Source organism: Vombatus ursinus, unplaced genomic scaffold, assembly GCF_900497805.2.
Source record: "Vombatus ursinus unplaced genomic scaffold, bare-nosed wombat genome assembly UNPS02014926.1, whole genome shotgun sequence".
NCBI classification, from domain to species: domain Eukaryota; kingdom Metazoa; phylum Chordata; class Mammalia; order Diprotodontia; family Vombatidae; genus Vombatus; species Vombatus ursinus.
The window spans coordinates 2,087,910-2,104,998 of NW_020954704.1; the positions used below are offsets into that span (position 1 = coordinate 2,087,910).

At 43.4% G+C, this 17,089-nt stretch overlaps 1 protein-coding gene across 1 annotated transcript in view; it reads right to left on the reverse strand.

Annotated features, from left to right (window-relative positions):
- Positions 1–17,089, reverse strand: part of PLEKHH1 (pleckstrin homology, MyTH4 and FERM domain containing H1) — a 66,259-nt gene that overhangs the window by 645 nt on the left and 48,525 nt on the right. Inside the window, 14 exon segments of the mRNA XM_027843684.1 lie at positions 220–366; positions 653–739; positions 1,794–1,923; positions 2,061–2,203; positions 3,135–3,276; positions 4,138–4,238; positions 6,714–6,869; positions 7,928–8,105; positions 9,923–10,020; positions 10,449–10,625; positions 13,348–13,463; positions 14,480–14,585; positions 15,094–15,279; positions 15,701–15,781. Of these exon segments, the coding sequence (XP_027699485.1) occupies positions 220–366; positions 653–739; positions 1,794–1,923; positions 2,061–2,203; positions 3,135–3,276; positions 4,138–4,238; positions 6,714–6,869; positions 7,928–8,105; positions 9,923–10,020; positions 10,449–10,625; positions 13,348–13,463; positions 14,480–14,585; positions 15,094–15,279; positions 15,701–15,781 (1,848 nt within the window).

Consider the following 17,089-nt stretch of genomic DNA (forward strand, 5'->3'; position numbering starts at 1 on the left):
GGGCCCTGATGTGTGACGTCATCTTTTCTGTAAAATCTTTTCTGTAAAAAACATTTCATGACCTCATTGGGTTGTTGATATGATGTGTGTTTAGTATTTTATAAATCCTAAAGTGCCGGCTGTTAATATCTGCCAGAAAATATGAAATTGTAGCCTTCATTTCTTCATGGAGCTTATAAAGGACCAGGGTAAATTGTCCTGGCAGCTGCTCAGACCCACCTTTGGAAGTTCCATCCGGAAGATCAGCTTCTCAGTGTTGCCTTTACCAGAACTTTTATCTGGAACAGGTCTGATCACAATCATAAAATCATCCTGGTAGCCACCGAAGGTCATCACCAAAGAGTAGGGATGAGTGGCTTGAACTTGCTGTGGAAAGAAGGCGGGAATGAGAGCTCCTGAGGGAACCTTCTCACTACCAACCTAGGAATCAGTGGCATGCTAGATATTTTCTAGACACTGGTGATCTCAGCTAACTGGATCATTTCACCACAGTTTGGAAATTAACTTTGAAAACCTGTATTTGACATATGAGGGACCGCGTTATATAGGGAGGTACAGAGTTTGTGGTGAGTAAACTCAGACCTGAGGTGAAGAGAAACGGTAGTACCTAAGAGGAGAGGGAATTGGGAAGCAACTCTACTTTTCTCAATACCATAGTGTTGTGTTCCAGGATACTGATACCATCTTCATTCACAGCAATCCACACCAGAGTGTTCCCTGTGGTAGAAAGTTGGGTGGTCTAGGGAAATAAGGAGCAATTTGGTCAACAGCCTGTGGGTCCTGATTAATATCTGGGGTCTTTTTGAAGAGCTTGGTAACTCCTATATGGGTGCACCCACGGTGCTGTTATTTGACCAGGTTCTCTTCTTGTGGTTATGGGATTCTTGTTAGCCCCAGAGTGTCCCATCAAGAAGATACATATATTTGGCTTCAATCAATTTCTTAGGGATGTTAATGGAAATGGAGGAGGAGGGGCGGGGAGTGAGATGGGGAAAAAACCCCTGAAATTCTGTGGGCTCTGCATCCTATCACATCCCTAGGGAGGAGGGATGGGGAAGGTTTCCAGTATTCAGGATGACCTTGCTTGACTCACTGGAGCAGGATGCTAAGGAGTCTGTGGTGATAGGTTAAAGCTTATGCCAGACAATGAAATCTTGTCTTTCTTGTGTGAAACTGAAATAGGTGGTTCCTTATGGTATTGCAGGAAAGCAAGCAAACAAAAAATTTCCCTTATGTGCAGTGCTTATTAGAGGTTCATGGTCTCTCTATATTTCACTTTAAAAGTACTCCTTGGGGATGTAATAGGTCACTAGCACTTTATTGTGAATGAGTTTACTATTTAGCTTTAACCTTGTCAAGAATGATAAGAGCATTGGGGAAGGGGAAAGGAAGGCAGAGAAACAGAGGCCATAGGAGAAAGGGTCTCCTGAGATGTGGACATTAGAAATGAGTTGGTGCACTAGTGACCTCTAGTGGTGAAGCACCACTGTGGGTTACATACCACCATGATCTTAAGCGATCTTCAATCTAGTCCAACACACCCATTTTATAAATGAGGAAACTGAAACCTAGGAAGGAGAAGTGATTTGTCCAGGGGCACCCAGAGAGTAGGTATTAAGTCCAGAATTCCAATTCAAGTCCCTTTGACACCAGTTCCAGGAATCACCCACCATGTTGTGTGGGGTCAGGCCAAACCTAGGCAGCTGGAAGAGGACTCAGAAGCTCTGGGAGGGTCTTGGAGGTTCTCCATATATTGTGGTGGTGTATTTTTCCTAGGGGCTACTGACACACACCTGAGCAGCAAAGAGTTTAGCACCAAACAGGGACCACTTTCGAGCAACAGTCAAGTAGATTCGGATGCACTCAGTTGAGGAACAGCCTTGCAGTGTTGTCCATTTTGAAGCCAGTGTGTCTGCCAAGTGTCTATGAGAAGGGAGGGGGAAGAAAACCTCATCAGTGAAGGACCCAGATGCAAAATTTATGTGGCAACCCTTACTTATATCAGACCCTCTCCTCCCTATACCACCTCCTGTATCATGCTGAGCTACTGCCCCTCCTACCTCAGCTGTTCAGAAGGGGCACCATATCTATATCTTCTAGGGTAGAACCTATCTAGGACCAATTGGAGGAGATGCTGAGCCTTGGCAGGAGCTATTCCCACAGGACCAGGAAGTTTAGGCTTCTCCAGATCCCCATATTCCACCTGTGTAGAAAGTATACAAACATTAGGCCTCAGTTAGGACTATAAGAGTGTTCATAAAGGGTGCGTTAAGAAGTGGAATTTATGGGTCTAATTTTGAGAATGGAGATGTGACATTAGACTGCAGGAGTGTATTGTTAGGATGTATCAACCCTTTACTTCAAGCTATAAAAACAAAGTCCTAATAAAAATTATACTTGCTTGCATTTACATTACACTTTACTATTACAAAGTATGTTTCATCATCATATTTAATCTTATAGGTAGTGCAAATGTTATTGTCCTCATTTTAAAAATGAAAACACTGAGGCTCAGAGAGGTTAAGTCCTATGCCCACGATCAGAGTTAGTAAGGGGGAGAGCTAGGTTCCAAACTCAGGTCTTCTTCCCATAATAATGACTTAATAAATTTTTTTTTTTAAATTTTCATTCAGACAAGAATGTTAAGTGTTAGATGGTACCTTACAGATTGATCATTTATTCCAACCACTTCTTCGGTTTTTGTAAATCTAGCTCTCTCCCATTCCCTGGGCCCCTACTTCTTACAGAGACAATTGCCTCCTAGCAGGTCAGCTTTCTGTTATCAAGGTGGTGAAAAAGTGCCATAGACTGGGTTAAAGGTATATTCCTTTTTCCTTTACACTTCTAGCAGATAAAATGTGTGAAGTAGTCTGATTATTTCCCATCCTTTGGGACATTTAGCATACAAAAAGCCCTGCAAAGGGTTTTTGTATTCTCTGCACAGACCTCCTGGAACTGTTTCTCTCAATTCCCTAATGTTTTTTGTCACCTCCTTTTCTTAGGTCTTGTAAGCCCTGTTGCATTTTATGTGTTATGGGCTGCGTCCTCATAGCAGCAATATTAAGATGTCATCTAATCTCTTCTGGCCATTAGTATCAGAGGTGTTTCACTCAGCTGATAAGCTGATCACTTACCTGGGCCATCAGTGCAGCCATTTCAAGAGCTAGTTCCTTGTTGACTGGGAATCTCCCTGCAGTGATCTCATTGCTGACCTGGAAGGCAAGCAGAAGCCGTTCCTGCTCAGTTTCTCCTTTGACCTGATGCCAGAAATAGAGCCTGCAAGAAGAAGGGAGCACACGAAAGACCTGACTTAACGACAATACAAAGAGAGATCAAGATGGACACTGAATTTTCTTAGGGTTGTTTTTAGTCTTGATTTTAAAAGAGGAAGGCTTTTATTTTCCCCATCTTTATGACCCTTCCCACAGGAAAATTGTCATGAAGTGTGACAAGGAAGAAGGGTACATGACATAAGTTCATACCAACAGTAACACATGGAAAGAAGGTCCTTTGTGGTCCTCAAAACTTCTTGGATTTAACTCTGAATAGGCTGGGCTTTCCCACTAGACTACTGGGATAACTAGGTACCATGATACTACTATGGGTGATATATTATGGGTGAGTTAGGTGAGTTAAGTACTGTGGAGATATTAGGTCAATGGGAATTTATTATTTTATTGGGAGATGAGCCCTGGAAAGGAATTGTTTGTCTGGCCAGACCATACAGTTTAGTTACCTACTTCTAAGAATGCCTATATCTGTCACTTGAATGGAGTGGTGGAGCTACTTATCCAATTCACAGTCTTAAACTCTTAGTGCCAATGGAAAGCTTCCCTTTTGCAAGATAATATACAAAGTCTTTCCGTGAGATTGGTTTTTGCTGTTTTCCTGAAGGAGGAAGAAAGAAACAAGACTAAAGAGGGAAGGTTAATTACCCAGTGTCATATAAGTAACCCAGGGACAAAGGTGAAGGTTAGAATGACCCCTCAAGGAGCGCTTAGACCTTTGGACCCTTGTAGAATAGAGGACATTTTGATCCATTAGGAGAGGGAATAAGCACATGGTGGTAATGGAAGGCCATAAGGTTCAGTCCCTTGTGCCGTATTTGTGTCCCATCCCATCCTCAGTGTTTAGGACCTGTTCTTGTAAATCAGTTTCACGATCCGGTTGCTGCCCTCAGACTTCCTAGGATGAAGCTCTCTCAGAGATTGTTCCCACTTGGAAATGGCATCACAGATCTTTAGGAAGAATAATAGAGAGAGATGCTTTTATGAAGGAAAACTCAGAAAGACCCCTGAAGACACCCATTTTAACTGATCATTTCCCTTCAATTAAGTACCATTCTTCTCATGACCAAAGGCTTCCTTCGGAACCTATATGTGCCTAGCATTGTGCTGAGCCAGGCACTAGAGCACAGAAGAATGGGAGACCTGTAAAGTAAATATTGCATACTAAATCTCGACTAAGTGCTGAAGGGTTTGACTGGGTTTTATCTGCCTGGAACTGCCTAGAAGATGGCCATGGATGTTTTCACAATTGATATGGAAAGCAGAAATGATAGGAACATCTGATGGTGCAGGTTTTAGCCAGAAAATATGTCCTCATAATACCTGCCCTAGAACTACAACATTGAGTTCCTCAGACACACTGCAGATTCCAAAGTCATACTTGATTACCATCCTCCTCATCAATAAATACTTATTAGTTGCCTCCTGCCTCTATCAAATTTCCTTATTTCTGTCAAGGGCACCACCAATTCTACAAATCTCCTTGGTTTCCAACCTCAGCATTAGCCTTGATTCTTCACTCTCCCTTACCACATGGATCCAATTACTTGCTAAATCTTGAGGTTTCTGCCTTAATGCCTTTCACAGTCAACCCTTTTAATACATTTACTACCTTATTTTAGGCCCCCGTCACTTCTTGTTTGGACTATTGCAATGTTCTATTTGGCTTCCTTGCCTTAAGTTTTTCATCATTCCACTCTGTTGCCCAAGTGATTTTCCTGAAGCACATATCTGATCACGTCACTCTCCTACTCACCAAACTCTGACACCTCTAGGTGTCTCTAGGATGACATATAAACTTCTTTGTTTGGCTTTAAAAATCCTTCATAACTTAGCCCTTATCTCATTCCAGCTTTCTTACGTATTACTTCCTTTTCTATACATCACTGTCCAAATGAATGGGCCTTTTCTTTGTCCTTCATACACAACAATCCATCTCCACCTTTGCCCTGGACGTTTCTGCATCTGGAATGGACCCCATCTTTTGTCTCATAGAATGCTTCATTTTCTTCAGGACTTGGCCCCAGCACCAGTTCTGTACAAAGTCTTGCTTGATTCTCCTAACTGCTAGTGATTGTTTTCCCTAATTACCTTGAATTGAATTTCCTTGTGTGTATAATGTATATGCTTATGTACAGACATGTCTTCTCTGATAGAACGTAAGCTTATTGAGAGCAGGAACTTTTTCATTTCTTTCATTTTTTTTGTCTTTGCACAGTGCGTGGCACACAGTAGATGCTTAACAAAGGATTGTTGAGTTGATTGCATTCCTAGGACTATACTGACTGTGTGGATAGGAAGAGGTTACAAAGAAGCAGGGACATCATTTTCATAGTTTTCATGGTGGGGGACAAAAAAAAATTCCTTGTCTTAAAGAAGATGGAAAACCAATACACAGTACATCCTATACCTTAAGTGACTAATCACAGAAACAAATTCTTGAGAATTGTCTCATCATACTATTGTCATATCATCCAAAGCAGGTGCTTCTTGGATCCCTTCCATAGACGTTCAGTCTCAAAAAGAACTTCAGTGTTTAATAAGATGATTTTAGGGATCCAGTGTGCTGCATTCACAATGAGGCAATGGGGTGGTGTGGAAAGAGGAGAGGACTGGACACGGAATCGGACATGGATTTGAGACCTAGCTCTAACACTGGCACCAAGACCCTGGGCAAGTAAGAACTTCCCAAACCTTAGTTTACTTATCTGTAAAATGGAGATGACAGTATTTGTGTCGGGCATTACACAGGGCAACTATGAGGATCAAATATCACACTCCTCTGTAGGGTGTTCTGTAAATTGTAAAGTACTATTATAAATGCAGGCAGCTAGGTGGCAAAGTGGATAGAGAGCTGGTCCTGGAGTCAGGAAGACTCATCTTCCTGAGTTCAAATTCAGCCTCAGACACTTACTAGTTGTGTGACCTGGGAAAGTCACTTAACCCTGTTTGCCCCAGTTTCCTCAGGTGTAAAATGAGCTGGAAAAGGAAATGGCAAACCACTTCAGTATCTTTCCCAAGAAAACTCCAAATGGGGTCAGAAAGATACAGACACAACTGAGCAACAACAAAACCAGACTAACCGTGTCTTCATTCTTCTTTAAGCTGTTCTCTTCTGGACTTTTCCTTCCCTCAATATGTTTATTCCTCCACCCTTCCCTTTTAAGTTCTTTTTATGTGTTGTCTTCCCCTATTAGAATGTAAGCTCCGTGACAGCAAGGATACTTGTATTTGTAATTCTCAGTGCTTAGTGCAGTGGCTAGAATATAGAAAATGCTAATAAATGCTGGTTGACTTGATTTGATTTCACAGCCCATGAAATAATTCTCTTTGTACAATCAATATTCCTAATGAGGTGACTATATCTCCCCACACTTTTGGAGGGAGTCCAGCCAGGACTTAAATGCAGAGGCATGAAATCGTCACCTTAACACTTCCTTGTAGGTAGTGCTCCAAGTCCTTGTCAGAAGGATCGTCGGTGAAGAGTGAAAAGCCAGAGTGAGATGTCTTTCTCATTCCTGTTTCCTGGTTCAGCTGATGGAGGAACTCATCCACAGTGGAGGAACCATCAAAACCTACCACCTGGGAGGGCAGACAAGTTTCAGTGTAATGAAAAGCAATGAAAGAGGTCTAAGGTAAGATGAGATTTGTTGTAAGGAACATGATTTGACATCATGGCAGAGAAAACTTGGTTTGCATGTTTTTATACAGAGAGGAAAATGCTTAGGTATGTCAGCCTTCCCAATAGGAAGTTAGGATAAAACACAAATTCTAGTTATGTGTCTGCTTTGTGACTTTTTTCCTAGGGGTGGGGTAGGGGGGCAGACCTGTGATATCATTAATATAGGGATCTCTCAATGAGGAACTCCCCCCATCAATGCAAATTAGCACCTTCTCAGTGATTTATAGTTTTAGAGAGTTGCCTGGGGGTGGCAGAGATAGGGTCTGAAGTAGAACTTAAATCTACCTTCTTCCTGACTCTGAGGCTAGCTCTCTATGCACTGTTCTATGCTGCTTCTTTGCTATATGATTTCAAACAGTGTGCTTTCTCAGATCTGTTCCTCAGTTTGTCCCTTTGTACAAAAGTGTCAAGAAGACCATTCCAATGCCTTCACCTTCTCATACATGCAAGGGCTTAGAAGGGAATGTTTTCCATGACGTGGTTCCTTCCCTCCTCCCCCCACCCCTACCTCTACCCCCATGCCAGGCTAATTTTAATTGTTAATTTGCCTTTCCTAAACCAGTCAACTACATGCGTATGATTTCCCAGGAGGCTAAATATACACCTGCTCAGGACAGAAACAGTTTTCTATGGAGTAGTTAGATGGGGCAGGAGGCCAAAATATTAAGTAGGAGGCAAGAGCACTGGGTTTGGAGTCAGAAAGACCTGAGTTCAAATATGACCTCAGATGTGTACTAGCTGTGTGACCCTGGGCAAATCACTTAACCTCTGTTAATGCATTGGAGAAGGAAATGGCAAACCAGTTAATATCTTTGCCAAGAAAACCCCATTGACAGTATGGTCCACAGGGTCATAAAGAGTCGGACACAATTGAACAACAATAACAAAATAGTATCAAGGGAAAAGGTTGGGAATCTTAGAGAAATGAGGACCAGGAGGAAAGTATTGCCTGTCTCACCTGGTAGGTCCCATTGACAAAATGCACAGGGATGCTGAAGGGCAGGGAGTGGTGGTAGGGGTTGCGTAGTAAAATGGACACTACTTCCATGCAAGATGGCTTGGCTTCCCGTTCCCCAGCCTCCAGGGTCCATTCCACGGCTCGCTGGCAGTAGGTAGCATATTGTCCAATTTCACTTCTAAACAGAAAGGAGACGGGACCGCTGGAGATCACACTCATCCCTGTCATGTTGGAGTTTAAATGGTATCAAATCATGACTATGTTGCCTGCAGACCTGGAGATATGCAACTTCTCATGGTCTTTCACCCTTCCCCCTCTGCCTCCCATTTCCAATCTGTTGCCAAGGCCTGTCTATTTACCTTTATAACATCTCTTGCCTACAGCCCCTTCTCTCCTCTTTGTATGGGCCCTTATCACCTCACACCTGGCTTATTTCAGTGGCTTGCTGGTTCGTCTCCTTGCTGCAAGCCTCTCCTTACTCCAGTCTAGCTTCCACTTAGCTGTAAAAGTGATCTTCCTAAAGCACAGGTCTGAACTTGTCATTCCCCTATTCAGTAAACTCGAGGGGTTCCCTGTCACCTTTAGGATCAAATATAAAATCCTCTCTTTGATGTTCAAAGCCCTTTAGAACCTTTGCCCCAAATTTCTTGTCTTCTTACACCTCCCCTCCTATTTGACATCCTATGAGATCCAGTGACGCTGGCCTCCTTGCTGTTTCTCAAACAAGACACCCCATCTCCCAACTCTGAACAGTTACAGTTTACCCCATGACTGTGACACTCTTTTCTCCTCATCTGTGTTTCCTGGCTTCCTTCAAGTCCCAGATAAAAATCCCACCTTCTATATAAGAAGCCTTTCCTGATCCCCCTTAATGCTAGCACCTTCCCGCTGCTGATTATTTCCACTTTATCCTGTATATATCTTGTTTGTACATAATTGTTTGCATGTTTCCCTCCTTAGACCATGAGCTCTTTGAGAACAGGGACTGTTTTTTGCCTTTCTTTGTATCCCTAGTGCTTAGGACATTGCCTGGCACATAGTAGGAAATTAATAAATGTTTATGGGTTAATTTTAAGGAGCTTAAATTTGGAAAGTTGCTATGAATTCTTCAATATCTGGATGCTCATGGGATCCTCAAGGTTTAATTCACTCTAGGATGGGACTGCTATGAGGGACTCACCATACTTAGGCCCTAACAACTTTCAGCACTGGCTCATGAGCTAGAATCCCCAGGGAAATCTAAGCCTGCTCTGTCTTCCAGCTGTTACTCAGGACACATACGATATCAGTTTATAACACAGATATCTCCTGATTCACACTGGCAGCCACCCAGCCAGAAGAGTGTTAAGAAGAAAGAGGAAAAGTAGGGGCAACCTGATTTAAATTCAGGAAGCTCAGAAAAAATGATTGGGATTTATTTAATGTGATAGATTAAAGAAGGGGTAAGATCTGACTTATGGCTAAGTATTTCCAGAATGGAGCTAATTTTTAAAAAACCGAAACCTTTGGGGTCATTAGAAAGACTTTGTAACTATGGGTGAATACCCCAGATGAATGTCTGTGGATGTGTGTATGCTTGCAACAGTGTGTAAAGAAACTTAGGTGCACCTGGATCTTTATGTGGGTTCTACATCAAAAGTGTCAAATTTACAGCCCACAGAACTCCTGAGTATGCTGGGACTAGATTAAAATGCAATTGGGAAATGTTTAACAAAATAAAGAGAAATACAGTACAACATAGATAATTTGTGTTAATTTGTGGTTTTCTAAGTTAATATGTTGCCCACCAGGGACCCATTCTTATTTGAGTTTGGCACCACTGATCTACATGTACAAATCTCTCAATAAATCAGAGGGGAGGGATGATTTGGGGCCTTCATTTTTTCATGTGTTCCATAATATTTCTTATTTCCCTCTTAAATCCATCATGTTCAGTGTTAGAGCTAGAGGGAGATATGGAGAGAGACCAGGATAAAGGAAATGCCATCTATTCACCTGGGATCTGCGTGGCGCTGGAGCTGCTGTTGGATGTACCAGAGGAAGTGATGATGAGGCAGAAAAAGGGGAGCACACAGAGCAAAGAGCTGCCAGCACTGCCAAGGGAAACCAGGCACCGACAAGTGAGTGCAGGGTCTAGTTGTCCTCGCCTTGCCATGGACCTTAGAGAACGGCAGTGTTCTCTTTTCTCAACCCAGACGTCTAACACTATCAAATCTGCGGCTATCACCGGTCACAAGAATGGGCAAGCAGATGATCTGTCAGTGTGGAGAGAATTAAGGAGGGGGCAAAGATGTGACCCCCCCACCCCCACCCCCTGGAGAGATGTGACAGAGAGATAAGATCATCAATCTGGGCAACCCCAATCTGTTGGTATAGCTGAAGGGATCACCTGCTCCTACCCTCTGCATCTTTCCTACTTCCCCACAGGCGGATCCTCACCACTGGGAAAAGTTGGCCTGGGGGAGGGGGGCTGTCCTATCTTCTGTTGAGGCTGTGCCTCCCCCATTCAACATACACTCACCTGCAAGAGGGAATGTCGCTGTGGGGGGTGGCAGCTGGTCTGCTTGATGAGCTGGCAGTAGAGCTCACCCTGCAGTTCTGGGTGAACCAGGCACACCTGCAGAGCTGTTTGGGCCAGTGACACATGGTAGTCCACAGAGGCAGCCTCTACAGGTACATTGATGAACAGTTGGCAGGACTGAGAAACAAAAGTTGGAAGCAAATAAGTATCTACTCTCTCCTTCTGTTATATGTACTTAATTATTTATGTTTTCTCCCCCATTAGAATGAAATGCCCTTGAGGGCAGGGGCTGGTTTTTTTTTTGTTTGTTTGTTTGTTTATTTGGGTTTTGTTTTTTGTTTGTTTGTTTTTTTTGGCCTTCATGTCCTCAGCATTTAGCACAGTATCTGGTACATAATGTGCTTAATAAATGCTCCCTGACTGACTGAGAATTAGAAGCAAGTCCCCCATGCCTTCTGATCCTTCTTGGCACCCAAAGCCCTCATGGCCAAGATGCTAAGTGACTTTAAGTCCCAGGGGGCTAGATTCAGGTTCGGAAATTCAGGCAGCAGAAATGATCTCTCTCACTCCAGTGGGACGGGTGAGTAATGTGGGCTGCATTTTTCCAGAAGTCTTAAGACTGGATAGGAGAATCAAGAATTGAGTTCACTCCTAGTTCTTTCCCAAATGAGGAATGGTTGTTTATTGTTAAGGGCTGAGGTGGGGGAAGAGGGGAGCAGGGAGGGGGTTTAGGGATGTAGTGTTTCTGCTCCACAGGCAGCACAAGAAGCAGCCTTAATGGGAAGTTAGGACTCCTGGGTTCCCTTTTAGCTTCCTCTGTTCTACTGCTGAACAAATAGTATTCTTTATGTGCCTCAGGTCTTCTGCCTTTCAAATGGAAAAACAACAACACCACCAACACTTTCCACTAAGAAACTAAACAGTGGCTAATTAGAGAAAGTGTTTAGAGTCCTTTAGCAGAAGTGGTCTGGGATGGGCCCACTTTTACTAAGGAAAGGTGCTGGGTAATACCCTCAAGGGAAGGGCTGGGGTTTTGGGGACTGGTTTCCTCACTTTCAATCAATCAACAAACATTTATTAAGCATCTACTATGTGTCAGGCACTGTGTTGGGAATAGAAGTACACTAAATTGAACAATCCCTACTTGAAAGCAGTTTACATTATAATGGGGGAGGCAACAAGGTCATATACAAGTATATAAAGAATAAATATAAAGAGAATATGTACAAACAGACCCAAAGTAGTATTCAGGGGAGGGCACTAGCCATTGAGGGGGTCAGGAAGGGCTGAGGTAATGCCTGAGCTATGTCTTGAAGGAAAAGAGAAATTTTATGAGGAAAGAAGGAAGGAAGGAGAAAAGGAAGAAAGGAAAGGAAGGAAGATACAAAAGGAAGAAAATAAGCTATTTAAATGCCTACTATGTGCTAGGCACTTTACAAATAATATCTCATTTGATCCTCATAACAACCCTGGGAGGTGGGTGCTATTATCCCCAAATGGGGAAAGTGAAGTAGAGATGGCGATTTAGATTTGAACTCAGGTGTTCCTGACTCCAGGCTCAGCACTCATCTGGCCCCTAGGTGGAAGTAAAATAGAAAGTCCATTCTGGTGCAAAGTCAGGAGACAGAAGGCCGGTTTGGCTGACGTGCAGAGTAGGAAGGGATGGAGCAATTTATAGGAAAGCTGAAAAGATAGGTTGGCACAAGGTTATGAAAGGGCTTTAGGAGTTTGCTGCATGTCAAAAGGCAAGGAAGCCAGTGGAGCTTGCTAAGTAGAACAAGGTCAGATCTTATCCTTCAGGAAGATCACTTTGGCAGCCGTGTGGAGGAGAGATTAGAGTGAGAAGAGATTTGAGGCAGGGAAGCCTTGCCATAAAGTTAGGCAGGAGGTCATGAGAACCTGAGCTAAGGTGGTAATTGTGTGAGTTGAGAGAAGTGACTGGTTGCCACTGATATTGTGGAAGGTAAAACATCAAGATTTGGCAATTGGTTTAGGTGAGAGGGTGAGGGGGAGTGGGTAATGTTATGTGCAAATGGAGGAGTGGTGGTGCCTTTGATGGAAATAGGAAATTTTGGAGAGATGATTGGGTTTTTAAGGGGGAAGGTAAATATTGTTTATTAAGTACTATGTACGACCCATTATTAACCCCTAGGTGGCACAGTGTATAGAGTGCCAGGCCTGGAGGCAGGAAGACCTGAGTTCAAATGTGGCCTCAGATACTTACTAGCTATGTGACCCTGGGCAAATCACTTAACCCTGTTTGCCTCAGTTTCTTTATCTGTAAAGTGAGCTGGAGAAGGAAATGGCAAACCACTCCAGTATCTTTGCCAAGAAAATAACAAATGGGGTCACAAAGAGTTGGACGTGACTGAAAAAAACAACTGAACAACAATGACCCATTGCACTGGAATTCAGTTACTTCCATTGGAAGCTTTGTAAAAAGGAGAGATACTCCACTTCACCTTCTACAGTTATAATTAGTTCTATAATCATAAGACACAAGAATAGATAGAATGGGACTCATCTGTCACAATAGAAGGAGGAAGGCAAAGCTGCATTTTAGCAGGGAACCATTTATACATTTCACTTTAAGAAAAGGCCTTCTTCCCAGTGCCTCAAATGCTGTTTCCACTGCTTCTTCTTTCAGTGAAGATCCTTTCCCAGTAGTGGTACTTGGGCTTCTGTTCTCAAAGAGGAGGATGAGACCATAAAACCCAGGCAGGTGATGCAACATGGAGTGTTCATTTCTCCCTGCTCTTCCAACCTGTCTACTAGTTTCACAAAGACAAGAGTATACTGGCTACATTATTGCTTGAGAGGGCTGCATGTAAGTACTGGTCAGGACACCTCGTGGAAGATAGAGAACAGGGACGATGGCATAGGCTGCCTGATCAGTTACCTTAAAGAGCTTGAGGGCCTCAGTCTGCAGGGCTTCCGAGGGCAGTGTGGTGAGGGAGGCACAAAGCCCATCTTTACTATAGCACAGCATAGGGTGTCTCCACAAAGGGGAACCTGATAGGAGCACAGCAGCAGAAGGCAGTGTCATTTACCACCAGGGTCATTTACCATCCTGAAGGCTTCATCCCTAGAGTTTGGCCTTGAAGGGAGGACAAGGGTAGGGAGTGTCCTTAGGCACACAGTTGGCATTGAGTTCATCATTATGGCTTATGAAGGAAGTGTGTATAACATATAATTGTGGTCACAAGTATTTATACATGTATGAAGACTTAATTTGGCCATTGTATCAATCAACAAATATTCATTAAGTGCCTATACTATACTAGGCACTGGGGATACAAATCCAAAGAATAAAACAATTTTAATTCACAGTTAGCTGCACACAGAGATATAGGAGAATATGGCCCTGACTAAAGTGGTAGAGAAAGGAAGAAAAAGAAAAGGAAAGACGGGGAGAGGGAGGGAAGGGGAGAAGGAGACAAGAGAGAGAGGGAGAAAGGGAGAGAAATAGAGAAGAGAAGAAAGAGTGGGAAAGAGAGGGAGGAAGAGAGAGTGAGAGAGAGAGAGAAGGGGAGAGGAGAGGAGATAGAGGGAGAGAGATAGAGATAGGGAGACAGAGAGGAGAGAAGAGGAGAGGAAAGGAGAGGAGGTGGGGAGAGAGAGAGAGAGAACAAACATCATTAGTCAAATGAACCTCAAATATTCTGCACTCAGGTAAGCCCTGTTTCCATTCCTGTTTCATTTATTAACATGCCCTAGCTACAGATTAACTAGTCACCTTCATTCACCGACCCTTTTTTCCTGCCTTCAAAGCTGAGGGCTAAACAGAGTGAAACTTCCACTAGGTAACTGGAAAACGTCTTACTCTGAGAAAGTCTCCAGGAGACAAAGAGTAGGTCATCCCAGCCCTGACCCAAGCTTGTGGAGGTGTTGGAGTTAAGTATTTTCCTTAATGGCTAGGCAAGTCTTAAAACAGTCAAAGGAATGACTCATTTATTGCTCCCTAAACAATCTCACCAAGTCATCCACCCATTCCACCTAAATATTAAGCCTGTTGGATGCTGCTTACCTGGGGTCTCCCTCTTCATCCATCAGTTTTCCAATGAGCTGCTTATAGGAAGTGCCTGCCTTGGCACTGTTGCTACCTGCAACCACTGTGAGGTGGTAGAGCCATGTGTTCTAGAGGTGAAGGAGAGTTAGCTGATGCTTCCAAGAAGCACTTACTTAGCACCTATAGTATGCCAGTCACTATGCTAAATGCTACAAATTCAAAGAAAGGCTGAAACAAAGCAAAACAAAAACCCAAACCAGTCACAGTCTAATGGGCAGAATTCAGTGTTTTAGGTGAAGTGCACTGAAGGGGCAAGGACACTTGGCCATAACCAACAAGCATAAGCAGAGATTCAGGGCCACATGGGGAAGAATAACTTAGATTTTCAAACACGTGGCTCCTTTTCATTCCCCCAAATGAATGAGTCATTCCCCTCTGAGAGTGCTGTTTCAAGGGATTCTAAGATTTGGAAGAATTCTGTACCTACTAGTCACCAAAGGTTAGCTGCAGAGGCAGTGGGGAAAGAAGCAAAGCCAAACTTCCTTAAGTTCAAGGTTGAGGGAAAAGGGAAGAGAGTGAAATTATCAGCCCCAGTTCTTTTTTGGTGGCCCCATTTTGTCCCACTCCATGCCTTACCTTCTCATGCTTGGAACCAATGAGAAGATAGGTGGGACTGTGTTCTGGGGGCTGGATCACCAGGGTGCAGTGGGAAGAGAGAAGCCTTCTCATTGCTCCAGTGGCTTCGTGGTCTTCATCTGAATCACAGGAACGATCCACCTCCTCTATAAATGCCCCCTGAACAGGCAAGCAGCCCAAAGGATACTAGAGACAGACACGATTAGTGAGAGGGAGCTAGAGCCACTCTCCTCCCTGTGTCTTGGGATTACCAGAGGTGGGGAGATGAGGGCAAGGAAAATGAGGATGGGAACGTCTCCAACCAGCTCAACAATGCAGAAAGCAGAATGAAGTTCAGTTGGAAAAATACAGCCAAGCAGTCAAACTACATAGGCAGAAGTCACTGGCTAGACATCCTGGATGGAGGCAGGTAATTGAAATTTTTAGATATTGAAAGGACAGGTCAAATTCAGCAGGGACTACCAGAAATCTATGGGTCCAAGGAAATTCAGGGGTCTGGGTGACTGGTTTTTTATTCTGAAGAAACAAAGGAATGGATACTGATGGTCCCCAAGGTGAGGGGAAAAGAAAAACCTATAGTAAACTATCACTAAATTGAGTAAAATACCTTGTCTTCATGGCTTCGATAGTAGTAGAAGGTTTTTCCGATCAGAGAACACCAGACCAGCTTGGAATGACCATGTTTTACCTAGTGAGGTACAAAGGAAGCAGCATGACTAGAACAGCTGTTGTCTACATGTGGCCCTGGCATCTTGCTTTCTATTTTCATCTAGAAAGTTGCATGGGGACAGTTCAATCCTTAGTAACCCAGGGAAAAAGTAGAAGAAATTCCTTTCTGTCCCTCTGCTTGGAAAGCAACTACTGCCTAGAAAAGGGGTTCCAACAATCCTTATTCTTGATATCTAGAGCTGCCATGGCTAGAGCTGTTTGGCTGCTGGTTGGTCTCCTTGTCTCATTTCTCCCCCAGTCTCAAGACTCAAGTCTTTCTCTATTCAGCTGTCAAATCGATCTTCCTTTCTTTTCTTTTTCTTTTCGGTTGGGCAGTGGAGTTAAGTGACTTGCCCAGGGTCACACAGCTTGTAAGTGTTATGTGTCTGAGGCCGGATTTGAACTCAGGTCCTCCTGAATCCAGGACCGGTGCTCTATCCACTGTGCCACCTAGCTGCCCCCTTGATCTTCCTAAAGTACAGATCTGACCGTATCACCCCCTTAACTCAGTTAACTCAATATCACTTCCAGGATCAAATACAAAATCCTTTGCTTAGTTTTTAAAGTCCTTCATAACCTTGCTCCCTCCAACCTTTCCAGTCTTTTAACATCTCACTCCTCTCCATGTAAACTGTCATCCAGTGACACTGACCTCTTTGCTGTTCCTCTCACAAGACACTCCATCTCCCAATTCTGCATTTTCATAGGTTGTCCCCCATGTCCAGAATTCTCTTCTTCCTCAGCCCCATCTCCAAGCCTCCCTGGCTTCCTTCAAGTCTCAGCTAAAGTTCTACCTTCTGCAGGAAGCTCTTCCCTGTCCTCCTTTCTTAATCTTAGTACCCAAGACTACCCTCAATTTATCTTGTATATATTTTGTTTGTACATAGTTGCTTGTGTGTTGTCTTCCTTATCAGACTGAGTTCCTTGGGAGAAGGGACTATTTTTTGTTTTTCTCTGTATCCATAGCAGAGCTTAGCACAGTACCTGGCAAACAGTAGGCACTTAATAAATGCTAGCTGATAGACAAAACCACTTTGTCTTTTTTTTCCCTTTAGAGTCCCTGGCCCAGGCCCATCTTATCCTTGTCACTGTTGCTTATCATATGACTAGAAAAGCCCCTTTGCTTTGTCAAATTTGAGTCACGAGAGGCTATTACTTCGAGGCTAAAGGAAGTAGAAATGGAACCAGATGGGTATTCTTGGTTGCCATAAGCTCAGGACCCATTTCAGGCTACTGTTTCTCCATTTGTAAAAGGAATGAAACTAATAGTTCCCACATTTCTAGAGTA